The sequence below is a fragment of the Vicia villosa genome, linkage group LG1, assembly GCF_029867415.1.
Source record: "Vicia villosa cultivar HV-30 ecotype Madison, WI linkage group LG1, Vvil1.0, whole genome shotgun sequence".
NCBI lineage: Eukaryota > Viridiplantae > Streptophyta > Magnoliopsida > Fabales > Fabaceae > Vicia > Vicia villosa.
The window spans coordinates 74,829,439-74,849,168 of record NC_081180.1 but is presented as its reverse complement, the minus strand read 5'-3'; the positions used below and the strand labels follow the sequence as shown (position 1 = coordinate 74,849,168).

The following is a 19,730-nucleotide window of genomic DNA, read 5'->3' as shown; positions in this document are numbered from 1 at the left end:
ATCTAAATCTCTAAAATTACTTTTGACTTTTTCAAAAGTGGAACCAAGATACACTTAAAAAAATCCATCAAAGTTAACCTGGCCGCATTGTGATTTTATTATAGTAATAAAATAACAGTTTTAAGAGCGTGCAAGATAGACTACTATATCATATTTTAATTTTTTTTTGCCACGATTTAATCGTGGATAAATAGAGACTTGTGTATAGGAGATATTCTATTCTCATTTTCATTTTCTTTTATAAATTAAGCTGTTATAAAGATTCTAATATCTCAGTCAGAGTGTTCATAAGATATGCAAAGATTTCTTTTCTTTGGAATGATGACATAAACCAAAGAATTTACAAAAGAGATTATCACCTAAGCTGCCTTTTAACTATACAATTCGCCACTTCTATAAACTTTGCAGCCTATGCTAATATTCTAATCAATTTAATATTCATGTCACATAATTCTTCCTCCCACTTGTTCCTAGTGAAGATTAACCACCCAAAAAGGTTCAAGTCAATTTGAATTAAAATTCATAAACATATAATAATAATTAATAATTATTATTAAATTATATATAATTCTATTCAACTACACTTTGAAACTTTGGTCCACATTTTCTTTTGATTCCACATGGATTTCACCACTCTTTTGATCAAGAGAACCATCTCCTTCAGCATCAAAGCTAGCATGAACACTGTATAAGACATAGAATAGCACTGTAACAGCCGAAAACACTCCGAATCGAATATACGATTTTCCATCAAGTGATCCAAGTAAAAACAAATTCAAAAATATTGACATAGCTGGTATCCATGGCATTAGAGGTACACCCCAAAACTCCGGCTTTCGAGCTTGAGGAACTGTGAAATGGAAAAACTGTAATATTGCTATAGCAAACACACCACAAGCAACTAACATCCCGGCTTTTGCTACTCCTGTTGGTACAATTTTCCATATAAGAGTAAACACAATGGAAGTGAAGGAAAAAGATACGAGAAACGACACGGTCGGCCATGGATTCGTTGTCCCTGCAGCCACGTAGCGTCGGTAAACAACAGCATTTGCAACCATGTAGAAAACAAAGAGTGTTCCAATTGATACAAGGTTGAGAAGCACATCCAGATCAGTGAAAAGTGCAATTGCTGCAGTGAATATCCCTGAAATGATATGAGAAAAATGTTACCATCATAAAAAAGCACAATAATGCAACCACTCATAACAGTAGAATGTGAAAAGTCAAAACTCAAAATGCATAACATAGCATAAAATCATTGAAATTCAAGTCCATGATTGAGGGTAACTTTAAGTAGCTAGTACATCAAAGAGGTAAGGTCAGGTCAAAATCATTCGTCAATGATTCTAATCAAGAGGAATAAATCAAGTGAAGGTATAGAATCAATTTAAAATTAAAAACTAGCACCAATATCTTTATCTTCCACCTCAAATGGTTTATTATTATTCTCCTAATGAGATAAAAAAGAAAGTGTCACAATCAGTGAATGATTCACAGCAACATGCTTAACACAGTTGTTTTTGTACCGAGGTGGAGGGGGTTCTGTACCATATTATAATACTACTACAAGAAATAGGAAAACACACTAGAAAACATGTGACACTATATGAAATGATAACGTTTTCTACTTGACCACTGTTTTGAAGTGCGTTACCCAGTTTCACTTCCAATAAAAGTAATTCTATACTATGGCAACTACAGTTTTTCACAATTATCCATGTGAAAAGTAGCTTATTTGACTCTTAAAAGCAATTCTCTTTTAGCCACCTTTTATTGATAAATGTTAAAGCCCCAATCTACTAACTATAGTTAAGTCTAAAGAAAGGAATTAATCTTTACTAAATTTCTATCAAAAAGAGACACCACATTTGGTGTGTACACAACATATTAATAATTCACAGCAATTCGGACAATTTCACAGGGTCATCATGATTATGTCAATTTTACGACCTTAGATAGGTTATCGTGATTTTGTCAACCTCACCGTCAATACAAAATGACACTCAATGTAATTCATGATTCAGTCAAACAATTTTACTACATGATACAGGTCATTGTGATTCTCTCAACCTCACCGTCAATACAAAATGACATTCAATGTGATTCATGTGCGCCAATTAAGACACATTAATGAGGAAACATAAAATCTTATCACAATCCAACAGAAAAGCCACACAAATCCCCTGAAAAAATCTCAGCCAGAGCTATATTGTTGAAGTGGGTCCCATTCCTTTCGGAAGGAAGGTGAAAAACCATTCAGAAAACACTAATGATATCCCCACAGCATTATTTCACACAATCCACACAAGTTACCAAGAAACTAAAAACACAACAACCAAATGAAAAAGCCTATACAATGAATTGATATCAATCACTATTATCATAGATAACAAGAGAAATAAAGCACATTGGAACATACCAAGAAAAGCAGAGGCGTTGACAGGAGTAGATGTTTTTGGGTGGACCTTGGCAAACCAAGCAGGGACCACATTAGAACGTCCAATTACACACATATAACGAGCCTGACCCAACATTGCCACTATCAATGATGTTAATATTCCAAAACTGGCCCCCACTCCTATCACTCTTGACACCCATCCCCAACCGTCTGATTTAAAAGCAGCTGAAAATGGTGCCTCAGGATCAATCTACACACATGATCAAAATCAATATCACCTCGTATTGGAAACTACTTAGACACAGATACTAGACACGGCACTATTGATCCATCGACATCAATTATAATTTTAATAATAAATATAATTACGTGTGTTAGTGTTATGTATATGCCAGATACATATGCGCACAAATACATGACACTAACACCATTTGATTACGATCAGAGGTGTTGATGATACATAGACTATATAATTGAGAACAAGACAAATTTTCAATTTACCATATCGTAAGGAAGAAGCATGCACATAGAAGCTGCCATAAGACAATAAAGAACCGTCACGATAATCACAGATCCAGAAACACCTATTGGAATATCTTTCACAGGCTCTTTAACCTCTTCTGCCATTGTTGAAACCGCATCATAACCAATGTAGCTTAAATAAACCGCTGCCGCGCCGTTAAACACACCGGCGGCACCGTGGGGAAAAAAACCAGAAGGATTCTCCGGATTAGCCGGTTGTGTAAAATTCTTCCAACTCCCTTTCCAAAAACCTATCACTATCACAAATGCTATGAACAATATGTGCAAAGCTGTCAATATCATATTCACCACTGAGCTCTCCCTCGTACTGAAAAATTGACAGAAGAAGAAAAAAAAAACGTTAGTAATTAAAGAGAAATTAAGCTTAATTAATGAATTGATTATGAATTATGGATCAATGATCATGAACCTGTAACAGATAACGATTGTGATGAGTAAAACAACCGCAACAGCAACCATATCTATTTCGTTGAAACCTTTCGGAAAAGAAGGAATAACGATCCTCCATTTAGCGGAGGAGATACCGATTGTGGTGCCGACGTACGCCGTGAAGCCTCGAGCGACGGCGGCATTGGACATAACGTAGTCCATAACGAGATTCGCTCCGGTTAAAAACGCGGCAAATTCACCTGTAAAATTGAAAATGACGTAACGTGAGTAATGAAAATTTGCTGAAATCAATGACGATAAAGACGTGAAGTGAAAAGGAAGTCAAGAAAGTCCAAGTTACCGAATGTGACGCGGAGGTAGCTAAAAGCACCACCGGCGACCGGCATATCAACGGCGAACTCAGTGTAACAAAAGGCGGATAAAAGAGCGCAGAAACCGGCAATGGCGAAAGATAGGACAACAGCGGGACCTGCGAAATTATGCGTAGCGTTACCGGTGGTGACGAACACTCCGGCGCCGACCATTCCGCCGATACCGAAACCGACTAGGTCAAACCATCGGAGAGACTTCCGCATGCTGGTGCCTGACCTGGCTCGAACGCGGCTCATTTCTTCATAAGAGGTTGAGACGGAGAAACCGCGCCGAGCGAAGCGAGACGGTGTTTGAGAGACGGCTCGGAGATAGGCTCGGAGGCTCGAGAAAGATGAGGCGTGGCTAGCCATTGTGTGAGCCGTTTGTTTTTTTTTTCGTTTAAGTTTTTGGTGTTTGTGTGTGTTGTGGATGGGTTTGAAAGTGAGGTTTTATAGCGTAGGGAAATGAAAAGTGCAAAAAGATTGCTGGGGAACAGTTTCAGTTTCAGTTCACTGAACTAAAGTATCAAATCAAGGAAAAGGATAATGCTGTTTATTAATTTATATTTTTACATTTTATATAAAATATAAATATAGATATTCATTCAATTTTACCTTCCATACCATGTAAGTAAATTTACTATATCAGTATTATTATCTAAAATATATATATTTTACTCTTATATTTTAATACATAAATATATTTATTAATTTATAAATATCAACGACTAACTTACTATATCGAGGGTGCAGTTACCGTGCATAGATAAAAATCTATGCACCATATATAAATTATTATGGACCATTGGATTATTGGATCAAATTATAGACATCAATTGTTATTACTCAATACTTAATACTCACCACTAAATACTCAATACACAATACTCAATACTGGATTAAAAACATGATTCAATGGCTTATGTAGACTTATGCATGGTGCATAAGGAAAATCCTTATGCATATTAGCCAAAACTCTATATCGATACGTAAATATAAATAAGTAAATATAAAACTCTAAATTAATAATTTACACTTTCATATTAAAAATTCAACTATTTTAGTTTAGGTTTTAATTAAAAAAATTATCCTCTACTTATATTCTTTCATACAGATTTGATCCATTAAAAAATTTACCCTCTATTTTTATTCTTTCATTCAGTTTTTATCCATCATTTAAAAGTCAGAAATTTTAATTACTTCTTTTGAAAAAAAAAACTTTTATGAAAAACAAATCAATTGACATGTTTTAAATTATTTGATAAACAATTTAATTATATAAAGTTATCTAGATGAATAAATTATTTACAAATTATTAATTAAATTACCAAAATAAATTATTTTAAAAATCAAAAATAAAATATTTACGAGACCTTTTCCAAATCAAAAGTAAATATTTGTAACCATGAAATGAAAAGCCACTTACTTTTACGCTAGCTAATAAAACTCTTATTGTTAGTTCAATTCTCAAAGCCTTTCTTTCATCTCTTACAAACAAATATTAAAAAAATCCATAAAAGTTCATATACCTATATTAAGCTTCTGTCCATTCTACGCTAGCTATGTATTAGATCGGTAATAACTTAATTCACAAGTTATTCTTTAATTATTTTGATTCCATTTCAATGTTAAAAATCACTTTCATAGTTTCACAGGTACGAAAAAATCACTGTCAAACGTCACATAATAAAAGATCTTTGTACACATACTCAAAAATAAACTACTAGTAGTAGTAGTATATTCTCAACATTTCTAGTATTCTAAACTAGCTAGCTTTCTAAATTAAGTAAAATTCAGAAAATTTACTTTTACTCTTCAGAGTAAAAAAAGCTGATGTAAAAAAACAAAAGCAATTAAATAAAATCTGGAGTAGATGCAAAAGAGAGAGATATTAAAGTACAGAAATGCATGAAAAAGAGAAAAATGTGTAACAGTTAAAGAAGAGGACAAAAATACGGAGGATATATATATGAAATGAAACGTCACGAAATGGATGGTTATGAGAAGAGGTTGTTGAATGAAGGGTGTGAGGAGAAACCAGCTGGTTAATAATATTAATGGTTGGTTGGTTTCATGTGAAAAATTCAAAGATGAAACCGTAACCGACCGGAACCATGGCAGAGATTCAGGACAAGTGTTAATGGTGTCAAACACTTCCAACCTAAAAGTTGGCGTATATCAGCACATAGTTTGTTTCAACTTTAACGTTATGCAAATATTATTAGTAAGGCTGCAAGGTTGGGTTTGTATTGAGAAATACGATATCACCTTATCGGATAGGAATGGTTTTGGAGATTTTTTATTTCAAGTAAGAATAAATTGTTTCAACTATGGGAAGAGAATGTTGGACATAGTTGAGGGTACGAATTTAAAAATATGGTTTGTTAATTTTGGTTTGTCAGGCCGACGGATACGCGGATCTTGCATTTCTAAAGGTTAAATTGTAATTAAAAAAAATTTGTTAATATGCATAAATAAATAGGTTGAACATATTAGAATGGGCGAGCTTAAATTATTGGTTTGCTCTGCAAAACAAAGGAAAAACATAGGCATATCCAGTGAGTCATACTCGATTTACCACCTCTAGTTTCAACATATCTTTGATTTTTTTTCTTCATTTTTTTAATTTGTCGTATAAGTGAGTTTTATTTGATGTCTATCTGTGAAGTTGTTAGATTTTCTATATTGTAATGATGTTTGTTATGATTCAAATTGACATATCAACTTTGATCTATTCTTTTTTTTTACAAAGGAAAAGTTAATGACTTTCATTAATCAAATAAGAAACAATACAAGGAGGCAACTCGTTAATTAAGCAACGCCTAGATCAAGAATCGGTCACCTTAGATAACGTATGGGCAACCGAATTCGCTTGGCGCTTTACGAACTTAACCTCGAAGTTCGGAAAAAATGTGCAACAAATTCTTAATAGATAAAATAACAAGACTAAATTCAGATCTCCCCACGTGCTTAGAGATGATAGCTTGAACTACTAATTGAGAGTCGCTTTCAAATATAACATTGGACAATTGTAACAAGATAGTGCATTGCATAACTTCTTTCAGAGCCATGGCTTCCGCAACAATAGTGGATAAGATACCATAATCCCAAAGCCATACTTGCAACAATAAAACTACCAACATTGTCTCTCACACACGACCCTCTATTAGTTGAACTCAAGACTTTATTAAGCCCTGCATCCACATTACATTTCAAGTTCCCTTCAATTGGCGGACTCCACACAGTAGGAGGGGAGCACCTTGAGCGACATCCTTATTCTCACAAGCTAAATACCAATCCTTTCAGTTGGAATAGACCTGCATACCAATGCTAGTGGCATCTTCACAAATATTATTCCAAACAACATTATTCCTATTTTTCCACATTTCAACAAGCATCACTGCAAATCTACCAGCATCTCTTCTATCTTCTCTATTACAAATGTAAAAAATAATGGAGTTAACATCATTAGAATTTTGAAGACGGGACTCAATCATAGATGACAAACATGTTTCCCGCCAACAATGGAGAATGGAGGTGCATCCAAAAAATACATACTAATCATCCTCATCATCGGTATCGCAACTATGACAAGTAATGGGACATTGGACATGGTGTTGACGAAGTCTAGCTCGAGATGAGAGGCAGCCTCTACAAATTCTCCATAACAAGCGTTTGGCTCTAGGTGGAGCTATAATACTCCAGAGGTTACTCCAATTCCCGTCCACTCTCATATTCACTTGGTTTTCCTGTAATTTCCTCCATAATCTATAACCTGACTTGACACTATAAACCTCATTATGCTCCTCTCGCCAAATCATAATATCTTCAACAACATCCTCCACCAACCAAACCATAAGGATTTCCTTAGCCACTGTATGATCAAACAAAGAGTGTATTAACTACACTCCCCATTGTTTAGGGTTAGATATCATAAGGTCTTTAACCGAAAGATTTACACACCTTGACCTTGAGGGCCACTAACCCAACCTTCACCTTCACCTCTAAGCCAAGGTTCATTCATCACCATCAAATCACTTCCGTCCCCAATACTCCACCAGCAACCGACTGTTAAGACATCTCTAGCCTTCCAAAGGTTGCGCCATATAAAACTAGGGTTATAACCAAGAGAGGACTTAAGAAATGATGTTCTTGGGAAGTACTTTGCCTTAAAGACTTTGGAGACCAGAGAATGAGGTTTTGCCATGATGTTCCACCCTTGCTTTACCACCATTTCCAGATTGAAGGCTTTAAAGTCTCTAAACCTCATACCTCCATCTTCGTACACGTAAGTTTGTCCCAAGCCATCCACCTAATACCTTTATTATTACCTCCACCACCCCACCAGAAGGAGTTAAGCATCTTTTCAATATCCTTTACCACCCCATTAGGAATGATGTAAACACTTGTGATGTAAGAAGGAATAGATTGCAACACCGACTTAATCATCACATCTTTCCCAACTTTGGACAGAGATCTTCCTTTCCAAGAGTTTATCATCTTCCAAATTCGATCCTTAATAAAACTGAATTTCCCCTTCTTACTCCTACCAATCAACGATGGTAACCCCGAATATGATCTTGTACCTAACACATGACACATTCCCATAAGATTGGCGAGGTCTTCCTGAGCAGGTCTGCTAATGTTGTGGATGAAGAACATTTCAGATTTGTTCAGATTTATCTCTTGAAACTGATGCTTCTGAATAAGTTTTAAGCAATTCCATCAAAACTGTCGCCTTAGCTAGATTAGCCTTACAAAACAAAACAAAAAATCGTCACCAAAAAGCAAGTGGGACACATTAGGTGCCCCCCGACAAATTTGGACACCATGAAGGTCCCCTCGAGCAACATATCCTTTAATAAGGGAAGAAAGTCCTTCTAATATAAGAATAAAGAGGTAGGGGATAGTGGGTCCCCTTGTATCAATCCTCTTCCTGGATCAATAGGTCCCACATTACCCGTGTTAACTAGAACAGAGTAAGGAACCGAAATCACACACATCATAATCCAATGAATCGATTTACTCGCAAAACCCATTTTACCAAGTATGCCTTGCAGGAAACCCCAATCCATCCTGTCATACGCCTTACTAATATCAATCTTAAGCGCTAGATGTGACTTATTCCCCCTAGTCTTCCTTTTGAGGGCGTGAATAATTTCGATAGCAAGCATAGCATTATCAAGAAAAGAACGACCTTCCACAAACGCTGATTGCTCCTCCAACACACATTTGGACAAACACTTTTTCAATCTATTAGCAATGAGTTTCGAAACTTTCTTATACACCATGTTACACAACGAAATAGGGCGAAGGTCCTTCATATTACGCAGATTTGCACACTTAGGAACTAGGCAGATATTTGTGTCAATAAGCGACGGCAGAAAAAACCTCTATTTAACCAAGTAGTATCTGCCTCAAGAATATTATCACCACAAACTCCCCATAACTGGTGATAAAAATCCGGGTTAAATCCATCGGGGCCAGGAGATTTGTTTGGAGGCATACCAACTAGTGCTTCATGTAACTCCTCTTTAGAAATATTTACAGACAGAGCGACATTATCTTCCTCTGTAATGGATGGTTGGATAAGATTGAGGACAAGTTCATAAGTACCATGCTTCACTGCAAACATATTTTCAAAATAGTTTTTGGATATTGCACATATACCTTCCTGTGATCGATCTTCAACAGAGTTATTGTTCACCAGCATATCAATTTTCTGATAATTCTTCCTGATAGTTGCTGAATTGTGGAAGAACTTGGTATTTAAATCACCGTCTCGTAACCAATGCATTTTTGCATGTTGTTTCCAATATGTATCTTGCTGGATCCTTAGGTTGTTGTATTCTATCTGGGCCTCAAGAAACTGCAAGCTCGTTTCCATATCGTGATCGGAGAGATATGCTTCCATCTTCTCAAGACATCCAAGCTGCTTCTCTTTACTCTTTCTTGCTTTACCATGGTTCCAACGTGACAACTCTTCTGCACGAGAGGAAATCCTTGTTGTCAATTCAATATTACCACTTTGAAACCACCCTTTAGTAACCACCTCTTCAATCTCCTCTCCATTAACCATCTATTTTCAAACTTGAAGGAATACTTGTTACGCAAACGTTAAATCGGATCGCACTGAAGTAATATAGGACTATGGTCTGAATGAGCCGTTATAAATTTGTGAGCTTGACATTCGGTAATAACTCTATCCAATCATAATTGACCTTCATATTGAATTAATAGTTTGTTTGTAAACGTTAAAATCATAATGCATGGTTATAATTATCTTATCCAAAAGATACTTTTCTCGTTCATGTTATGGGAGTGAATTATGATATGATGGCAAATTTTATTGAAGGTCATGGTATTCTTCAACTCCGATTCAACGAAGGGGTTCCTGAAAATACTCATATGCTTAAGTCTCTAACAACTGTAAGTAAGAGGTTTTAAATTTAGAATTGTGTGATTATATTTAACGCGTTTTATAGTGGGGTTTAGGGTTTGAACTCATATAACCTTCTTTGTACAGACACTAGTCTCAATGGATAAATGTTCGTATATAATGTGTTTAATAGGATTTAACAACCTAACTTTTTCGTGAGGTACTTGGAGCCCTTTATTCTTATGGGTTGTCTTTATGTTGGGCCTTTGTATATTGATTTTTGACCCAATTTAAAAGATTAGCTCCCATGTCTAGACTGACAAAGTCAGATTGTGGCTTGTTAATCCAACTTATTCTTTTGCATGCGACGTGGATTTCACGTTCTTGAATTTGGAATTTTATATGGAAAGATTCTTGTGGAATCCGTCTTGGCCTCTAATTTCTTCCTTTTTTCTCAGTTAGAATGTGATTTGACTTTAGTGATATTTGTTGTTCCATCCTTCTGCCACATCTCGTCTACCATTTACGGGATAATGACTTAGGAATAGGTGTGTCATCATCATTATCTAGGAACCAAGACTATCATGTTAGCTAAGATTCTTATGTGGTGTAACTCTTGATAATGTGACGTTCGGGTATTGGCAAATATGCGGACTCGTGGATCTCTTATTGTTGTTTATTGTATCTTTTCTCACTTCACCTTTTTAGTCAACTCTAAAATGTATATATTAGGATAACTAATTTCTTTATTTTTTTTTACTTTCTTGTTCGTATTTATTTTTTCTCTTTATCTTCTTTACCCTCTCAAATCATTGTGATTTCTATGATTCTCCAAGGACGTCACCATTATTAAATTTCTCTTTTTATCGTCAAATACATAAAAAAAAATGTTTTTCCTAATGGTATCTTATGTAATGTTAAGTTTGCTATGTTATTTTTAGTTTTTGGAGACAAAAGTTTCTTCCATTATGGCGTTTCTATACTTAGAGAGTTAACTCTTCACGAGTTATCCCACTCTATCTAACCCATCCTCTCGTAACTTAACAGTCAATCAGAAGAGACTTAGAATAAAAATTTATCCATCTCCTGTCAGAGACCATTATGGTTGAAAAGTTACAATAGTTAACCTTTTCACACGAAGTGAAAGGGTGGGTAATCGGGTGTCCTTCCCTCTGACTCACTCTTTTTTGTGGACATGTATAATGGGTACAACGATTAAGTACCCTTATTTAAAGTCATTGATGGATTTTACCATGTTTGAAATGGGCGAATACCCTGTATACTCCAATTTAGAGGATTCAGATTCTCATGAAATCGTTACATATACTTAAGTTAGCCCCTTAGTTATTTCATATCTAAAGCTCTATCTTCCTCTACTTGAATTTTCTCTAGTTATCCCCTCAAGTGTTTCCTTATATATGACGTAAGTTTTAGAGAGATGAGAGTTTATCTTCATTTTTTAGGTTTGAGAAGAAAATCCAATGACATCTTATGATAGCATCGTCCTAACTTCACGATGGGCATTCATTCATGCACAATAGACAATGTATCTTTATTTGTGTTCTGGGCTGACCACCAGGAAGGGGTACCATTCCTTTTAAAACCTTCTCATCACATGAAGATTATTATCTTAATGATGACAAAGGATCTCAACTACAAATACATCCAATGACTCTCCAAAAATTATGGCTAGCAAATATCAAGTTCGTTATTTTCCTCTTTTTATATATAGAGAGAAGGCGCTAAATTGAGGTATCAAGTTTCAAATTCAATTTCATTTCACTCTTAATCCTCACGTACTGACTTAAGCGTTTGAGTGTTAATCTTGCAGGTCCTTCCACCCCACCGCATCAGAAGAAGCGTTCACCATCACTGTTGTTTCTCCTCTCATTTCTGGTTCCAGAATGGAACATTTTTTAGAACAAGATTTGTTTCTACACCTCACCTATAAGTTTTGATGACAATAACACATATATTTTATATGTAAACAATTTTGTTTCTAATATTTCTTGATCTAAGCCCCGTATGATTTAAGACCGTTGTCTAAAGAATCATCATAAGACTGTTGTCTATGGAATGCTGAATGAATTAGAAAAGAAACCTCTAGAACACTTCTCAACAAGCTTCTTCTTGAGAAGTCTCAAGCGTCTCTAGAAGAAACAAAGTCTACCAAGATGTTATTGCTCCAGAATCAGAATCAAAGTCTATGTCAGATGCAGGCTGTCACGTCAAGATCAAATGTCAAAGATATGTTCATCAGAAGAATCTATTGCTCATTGCTCTGAAGACATAGTCAAAGATCAGCTGAAAAGGATCAAGTCAGAAATATAGTTTTAGTTGATGAGTCTTGTTCAGATATCTAGATGTGTTCCTCAGATATGTTGTTGAACTATTATCTGAAGACATTGTTCTATTATGAAATGACCTAAACACTATAGCTTGTATTGCTCGTGTTCTCCCACTGTCAAATCAGTTATCTCTTCAGATACATATTCGATCTAGGAAGTTCTGCGTCGCTCTTCAGAAAGGCTTCTGTCATTATTTCCGAAAGACAAAGTTCTACTTCTATTATGTTTTGGTGTTCTTATGCTATCTCTTAAGGGACCAAGTTGGGTCAGAATTCTTAAGAGATCACTAACAGGGTTGATCAATATTTTTTTGTTAGTCACCGACAGTTGGCACGTGCAATTGTAATCATTTCTATGATTAGTGGTTAAGTCATTTTCTAAGGAAAAATCACCTTGACAGTGGACAAGACTAACCTTTTCTAAGGGAAACCTGGATAATTGAATGTGTCATCTTTCTATTTATTGCATGTGCTAAAGTTTATTCAAATGAATATTTTTCTAAGAAGGGCAAAGTTTTGAAAACTCAATAAAAACCCCCCACTTTCTTGTGTTTTTCTCTACCTTCAACATTGACGCTGTTTGTGGAAATCAAATTTTGATTCATATGATTTCCACAAATTCGCATTCTCTCTCAAACTTCACAGTTTGTAATCTCCTCCAATCATTGAGGCAAAAGCATTCACGATCAAGCGCGAAGATCCATCAAGTCTTGATTCAACCAAGCATAATATCAATTTTGTTTCATTTGATTTCCCGATCTTTAGTTCTTACGATTCTCGATCTGGATCTAAGGATACCAGATTTTCCGCTGCGCACAGATATTTTGTCGTTGCTCTAGTAACAAGTAATTAACCACCTCTTCCTCCTCTACAAAATGTCGTAGATCCTGGAATGTTTGTTTTGCTCCATCCAAATCTGGTTCAGGCTTCACTGTTAGCCATATCTATTCAAATTACTGCGATAGAGACTCAAGTTCCAACTTCGGTTACAAAGCTTCAAACCTTACCTGGCCTCCTCCACTACTACAAATAAAGTGTTTTATGACGAAACTTACACCCCAAACAATAAAAAATGAGGGTATAGGTCCTGGAAGCGCCATGATTTTTTTAAAAAAATAAACAAGCTTTTCCCCTCAGTTTTTAAGAAAAGCGAGGGAATATAACTATAAGGGAACTCACTTCGACACCTAGTTGCTGTATGTTATGGTTTTTTCAATTGTTTAATTAGTATTTATCACTTGCCGCCATTCGAAATTCCATTTTTATCTTTGTAAATTTTTTTTATATATATTTTTAGTATTTACCTCGGCTACATGGTCCAACTGAGAGCTAATATATTTTGCATTAACAATTTTAAAAGACTATTTTCAAAATCTTATTTTAATTTTTTATTTGATATATTCAAACCCTTCGTTTTTTCGTCAAAAATTGGCGTGATATATCTTTTAAATGAATTCTCAAAATATGGTGCTATTGTACGTTTTAACTTTTTAATTAATATTGTCATGTTGGTTTTTAACTTTTGATTTACCTATCAATGCTCAAATGTCATTTCGTCATTCTAATTTTGAAAAAAATCCTAGGAAATTTTCAAGGTGATATTCATCAAAGCTATTCCAACAAATATTCATCAAACGTCATTTCATCAACAAATATTCATTTTCGCAACAGGTTTGTGTTATCTCCATGGTTTTAGGATTGATGACAATTTTGCTAAAAAATGGTTCTTAGGAGATGTTGAACAAGATGTAGTAACACCTTGATCATATTGTTACAACAAAATTTGAGTTTACATTAAAGACAAATGATCTGACAAATGTTGTAACATTCTGAATCAGAACATCAGTACAGACCATTTTAAATCTAGACTGATTTGATTTGATTTTGTGATATTTCTTTTAGATATATCTCAATAATATTCGCAAGTCAAGAAGATTTAGTTTGGAACTATATAATCAAATTAAAGTTTGTAAAATTGGATGATTAGACAATTTAGGAAACTTGAAGATTTGTTGCAAGATTCAAAGAGATTTTTCTGCAGATTTGTTGCAGTCCTCAGCTTGTGGATCAAGTAATACTTGGGTAAAGGTTTCGAAGACCACTGAATGCTGAAGACTATTTAAAGAGAACCCTGGACCTAATGTAAGAACAACATTTACAATTGTAAAATTAGGGGAATTGTTCTTGATTGGAGATTTTAACCAAGATCTTGTATTGTTCTTAGTTGAAGCTGTGAAGCAAGACTAAGAATATTGTACTGGAAGTGTGATCTTCTTTTGTCACTAGTCTGTGATTAGTTTTGTCACTAGGATTGTGACTTGTTTTGAAACAGTAACTGGGATTGGGACTATTTGTTTATCATTGAGGTGATTGGGAGTGAGATGTCGATTACTCATATATAGATGTTAACTTCTAGGTAGAAGTTACACTGGATAGTGATTAGGAGAGAAGTTGTAAACTGGGACTATTTAAGCTTTGAACTAGTACTGCTAATAGTCAATTTCCTTCCTGGCTTGGTATTCCTCAAATTAGGTGTTGTTGCACTTAACCGGGTTAACAATTCTATGTGTTATTTACCATTCTGCAATTGAATTTTGCATGCTTTTCTGTTTGGTAAATATGTGTTTTGTCAGCAGATGATGTCAAGACATCTATCTTGACACATTGGTTTGTGTTGAGACATTGGTCTTAACTTGTGATTTGTGTTGGTTACCATTTTGTGATTTATCTTTCTGCATAATTTACAGGTTGATGCTATTATTCTGTATCAGAAGCATATGCCACAACATATGTCTTGATGTCATGTTCTAATGTTGGAACATCAGTATTAACATATTTTGCATGTACCAGATATTTCAATTTGTTCTTACTGAAACAGTTTGTATATCACGTTTTTTCACTGAAATAGTCTCTTGATCATTTTGTTTAGGGTTTCTAGGTTAGTTTGTTTACTGACCATTTTGTTTATACGATTTTCATTTGTTTTTACTGAAACATTACTGTTTGTTTCATGTTAGTCTCTTGATAGTCATGGACGATTCGATAAGCATCTCCCATACAACATCTGTTGCAACCTCTTTTAATACAAAACGTAAAATAAAAACTAGAGGTGGCACGATGTATACCTATCAATGCATTTTTTTCATTTGTTGTAATAATATCACAAAATGGAGTAAATTAATAACTTTGTCTGGGATCTGATGTTTGTTTCTATCACCAACTGTGGTTCCTCCAGTGAATTTCAAGAGAAACTTGTGGTTGGAAGGTTTGAAGACTACATCATATAGTTGAACCTGGAAATTTGCTATTGTGCAAGTGTCGTTAACAACTAAGTGGGAATCGTAAGGTTGGCTACACAATTTGATAACAACCACATGAATATCAGTCCCCTGTAAAAGAAAGTAAATCAAGAAGTTCACGTATACTCATTAAAAAGAAGTTCAACAAAATAAGTGAGACATATAAATAAAAATAGTTAAAAGAAAAAAGGAACAAAAGCTTATAAAACACATTCAACCAAATAAGTTGTGAAAAAGATATGGAATAGTTTTAGTATCAAGAAACCAAAATACAAATTTTAAATATATCATACAACAACCGTATGCATAAAGGTATAAACGTGATAAATATATTATTTTGCAAATGAAGAAATAGCATTACAACATCACATATTACAAATGGATAAATACAAAACCATACAATTTGAACATGAAGAAATAACATAACATACGCTTGTGAAATTTATCAAACAAAAAAAAAAAATAGAGCAATACCAATATATGCAACGGAACTTAATAAATAGTGTAAAATCTGAAGAAAATGGATGAATAATAACTTTCATGAAGTCACCTTTTTGTCAATGACGATCATCTCGAAGTGCTTCATGGTGTTGGGGATGACATTCCATTTTTGGTGAACTTTGACGGCGATCTTTCAAATCTCTTTCCTATCGCTAATGTCCTTGACATTTTCAAATGGTCTTACCATGGTATGTAGAAAGCAAGTTTTGTTGACAGAAAAAAAATGGAACACACAAAATAAAAATTGGACAGGGTATGGGAAAGAAGATGAAAATTGGTTTGATAAGAGGAAGATGTTTCGTCGAGTATGATAGAAGCTTAATGGAAAGAAGATGAAAAATAGATTGATAGAAGCTGAACGAAAGACATGTTGATATTAACCCAAATATTTTTTTTTTATATGATAGATAAAAGTTAGAGTTTTTGTTACTCAATAAAGAATAAGAGGTTAGTTCAAATGTATACCCCGATATTCTCTATATACATATTTTATTTCTATTCACATTTATTTTATACTAAGTATCACTCTTTGTTTGTGCTAAATACAACACCATATTATATATCTGAGACCTTTTGTAAACCTATGATACAAGTTGTAATGTTACTTCCAAGATGTCGATTTGCATATTTTGTCTTGCTACAAAGAAAGCGGACTAATAATAATAATAATTGATTTACATATTCCAATATATATACCAAGGCCTGACTATGAATAAGTTAAATGAAAAAAGAAAAAAGATAATTTAATTAATTAGATGTCATATCAAACTTTAAGGTAATATAAGTGTTTATAGTACAAGACAGTGAAGAGAAGCAGCAACTATGTACAGTACAACCCTCTATTCAATTCAAGTTGATGAATTATTATTATTTTTATTCATTTTAACTCAAAGTTTTCTCATCCCTCTAAACTTGCGGACAAAATTTAAGATATTGTTTGTTTGAGTTGAATTGTGTGTATATGTCATTACCGTTTTTGTCATTTATTAAAAGTTCAACAACAACTTGACTTCTTACTTCCACTTTGGACTTATCTATAGCTACTAAAATTCATATTTTACTTCTCCACGTGCTTATTTCTGGAATAGCCAAAATATCATTTTTCAATTTTGTGACATGTCATTCATTGATAAAATATTGGAAATTAATATTATGTTATTGAAAATAATACACATTGTATTCACCGACAATCATACTCTACTATAAAAAGTATAATCACTTGAAAGTACATCACTCAAGAATTTTCACATTGTCTTCACCGACAATCATAGTTTTAAAAACTATCATACTCCACCTAAAGAAAAGAGTATACTTCACTTGAAGTTAAACCACTTCAAAAATTTCCACATGTCGAAAATCAAGTTGAAAATTTATGGTGTAACTTCCTTGTTAGTAAGAAGCTCTTCAACTATCGACATAATCTCACACCTCGTTTAAATTGTATCAACGCATCTTTGACTTGAACTTTCCACAAGTCAAAAACAATTCTTCAATCAATTTTCTCTAGCCCAAACTACACAACATGATTTGTGACTGCAACTGAACAACTCTTTCACCACACCATCATTCTTTTCTGATGTGGAAGATTAGACAAAGCTGCAATCACAAATCATACTAAGAACTCATATTCCAGAATCGAGCGAAACTCTGATACCAGTTATTTGAAAAAAAAAACAAAATAGAGAGAAAAAAATAATACAATAACAACCCAAGGGCATAATGTAAAAACTCTGAAACCGGAGAAAAAACCACTTCTCTTATGTCAAAAATACCAATATGCGAAATGAAATCATCACATTTTTAAAAGGGGAAGATGAGTCGGAGAAAAACTTGCATGGATACAAACATAAATCATGAGTGTTAGGAACAACCAATAAGAAAAGAGAGATTTTTTAATTTATTTATAATTTAATTTCTTTTTTAATTGGATTCATGGGGGTGGTTGTGATTGAGTAGGAGAGAGAAAAAAATATTTTTATTTTTTAATTAATAAAAAATTGTGATTGGTTGTTTGTATAGCCACTTGTTATGTTTGTATCCATGCAAGTATTTTTCAGATGAGTCGTTAGTTGATATTCGGAAAACATGTTCAAGGAGATTTTGAGGCAAGAGGCCACCATATTCCATTTTTGCATACAGTTGGAAACATTCTACAATAGTTTAACACCATCTTCAAAGAATACGTTGGATGCATAGTGGATCCTTATTATCAAAGTATTATATTGAAAATTTTGAATTGATTGATAGTATTACTGCAAACATATACTAATGCCCAACAGTGAGATTTTTATTAGCAAGGCTTCAAGTTTGATATGAAAACTAAATATTCGACTTATAAGCATTATGGACTAGTTTGAAATATTGACATAAAATTTGTAATTTCTAATTTTTCTCTTAGATTTCCAACGCATATTCATACAGGTCAATCTGATATTTGTGGTTCAAGTTATAGTCAGCGCAACAAGCAAATATCAATATATGATTTATTCAAAAAAAATATATAAATAGAAAAAACTAAAACTTAGTTATGACTCAAGTTTGAAAACATACTAAAACATTACAATTAAATTTTTCCCTCAAACTTTCAAATTTATAGAAAAACTTCTTTTTTTTCCTTTTTTTAAGTAGTTTCTTGAAATGTCTCTGTTCCCATAATTTTATCCGTCAGTTTTCTTTCCTCCGTGTTGTTTCCCATGAGATTTGTTTGTACTTTTATTGAAAGGAATTTTCAACTAATTTTTCATTATGACCACTCCACAGTTGCTCATACGCTTAAGAGATTCAATTTATTCTGTCACAAACATGCTAGAAAAATTATTGATTTACTCAACAATTGCTCATAAGCTTGCAATTAGTTCATAGATATATACTGTCTTCTAATGCTTGTTATAAAAAAATAATAATATTAAATATCTTTTAATTTTTCTGTTTTTCCTTCTACTCTTTTTTAATAAGCTCATTCAGAGTTGAAGTATATGCAGGAATAGTACATTCATCGTCTACATTGTCTCATAAATCTTGAGAAGGAGAAACAATCTTCATTTTAAGGCTCTAAAAATCATAATTTTCATTATTTATACTAGGGATAGGGATGGTCATAGATGATGGTTGAATGATTTTAGCCATGTCTTAGAGAAAATTTAGAAATGTGGTGTAGGCAGGGGTAGCAAAAGGGTTACAATTAATCCAACATGTTGTTTGTCCGCAGTTTTCAATTAGATGGATCATAGTTTTAGACTTACACCGCCTCTATTTTTTCAGACTTTTGTAGGCGTGGGTATTAATAATAATTTTGATAATTTTTAGTCTTTAGGAGTTCAAGACCTTTCTTGCCGCACCCTTATTATTTTTTAGAGAGGGTTAAAATTTTAGGCTTGAAATCTTAATAACATCCACTTTTTTTGTTATTTTACCGGCTTTTATTTTGCAGACTTTTGTGAAATTGACCTAAATGAAACGACCACACCAATTTGCCATCCTTAGGTGTGAGATGGAAATCTTAATAACAAATTATATTATT

The 19,730-nt window shown here is 33.8% G+C and overlaps 2 protein-coding genes across 2 annotated transcripts; both read right to left on the bottom strand.

Annotated features, from left to right (window-relative positions):
* Positions 1-303: 303 nt before the first annotated feature.
* Positions 304-4,192, bottom strand: LOC131609779 (cationic amino acid transporter 7, chloroplastic-like). Its single transcript, XM_058881576.1, has 5 exons — positions 3,675-4,192; positions 3,354-3,573; positions 2,903-3,251; positions 2,423-2,651; positions 304-1,147 (listed from the first exon to the last, which is right to left on the bottom strand). The coding sequence occupies exons 1-5, from the start codon at positions 4,054-4,056 to the stop codon at positions 579-581; spliced, it is 1,749 nt and encodes a 582-aa protein (XP_058737559.1). The 5' UTR covers positions 4,057-4,192; the 3' UTR covers positions 304-578.
* Positions 4,193-7,950: 3,758 nt separating this feature from the next.
* Positions 7,951-9,008, bottom strand: LOC131646083 (uncharacterized). Its single transcript, XM_058916242.1, has 2 exons — positions 8,661-9,008; positions 7,951-8,385 (listed from the first exon to the last, which is right to left on the bottom strand). The coding sequence occupies exons 1-2, from the start codon at positions 9,006-9,008 to the stop codon at positions 7,951-7,953; spliced, it is 783 nt and encodes a 260-aa protein (XP_058772225.1).
* Between the last annotated feature and the right edge of the window lie 10,722 nt (positions 9,009-19,730).

Coding starts and splice junctions, on each gene's coding strand:
- LOC131609779 (XM_058881576.1), bottom strand. CDS start 4,056: ATGGCTAGCCACGCCTCATCTTTCTCGAGCCTCCGAGCCTATCTCCGA. Junction 2,652..2,902: donor TGCTTCTTCCTTACGATATG/GTAAATTGAAAA, acceptor TCATGTGTGTAG/ATTGATCCTGAGGCACCATT. Junction 1,148..2,422: donor CAACGCCTCTGCTTTTCTTG/GTATGTTCCAAT, acceptor ATATCATTTCAG/GGATATTCACTGCAGCAATT.
- LOC131646083 (XM_058916242.1), bottom strand. CDS start 9,008: ATGAAGGACCTTCGCCCTATTTCGTTGTGTAACATGGTGTATAAGAAA. Junction 8,386..8,660: donor TGATTTCGGTTCCTTACTCT/GTTCTAGTTAAC, acceptor AAACTTATTCAG/AAGCATCAGTTTCAAGAGAT.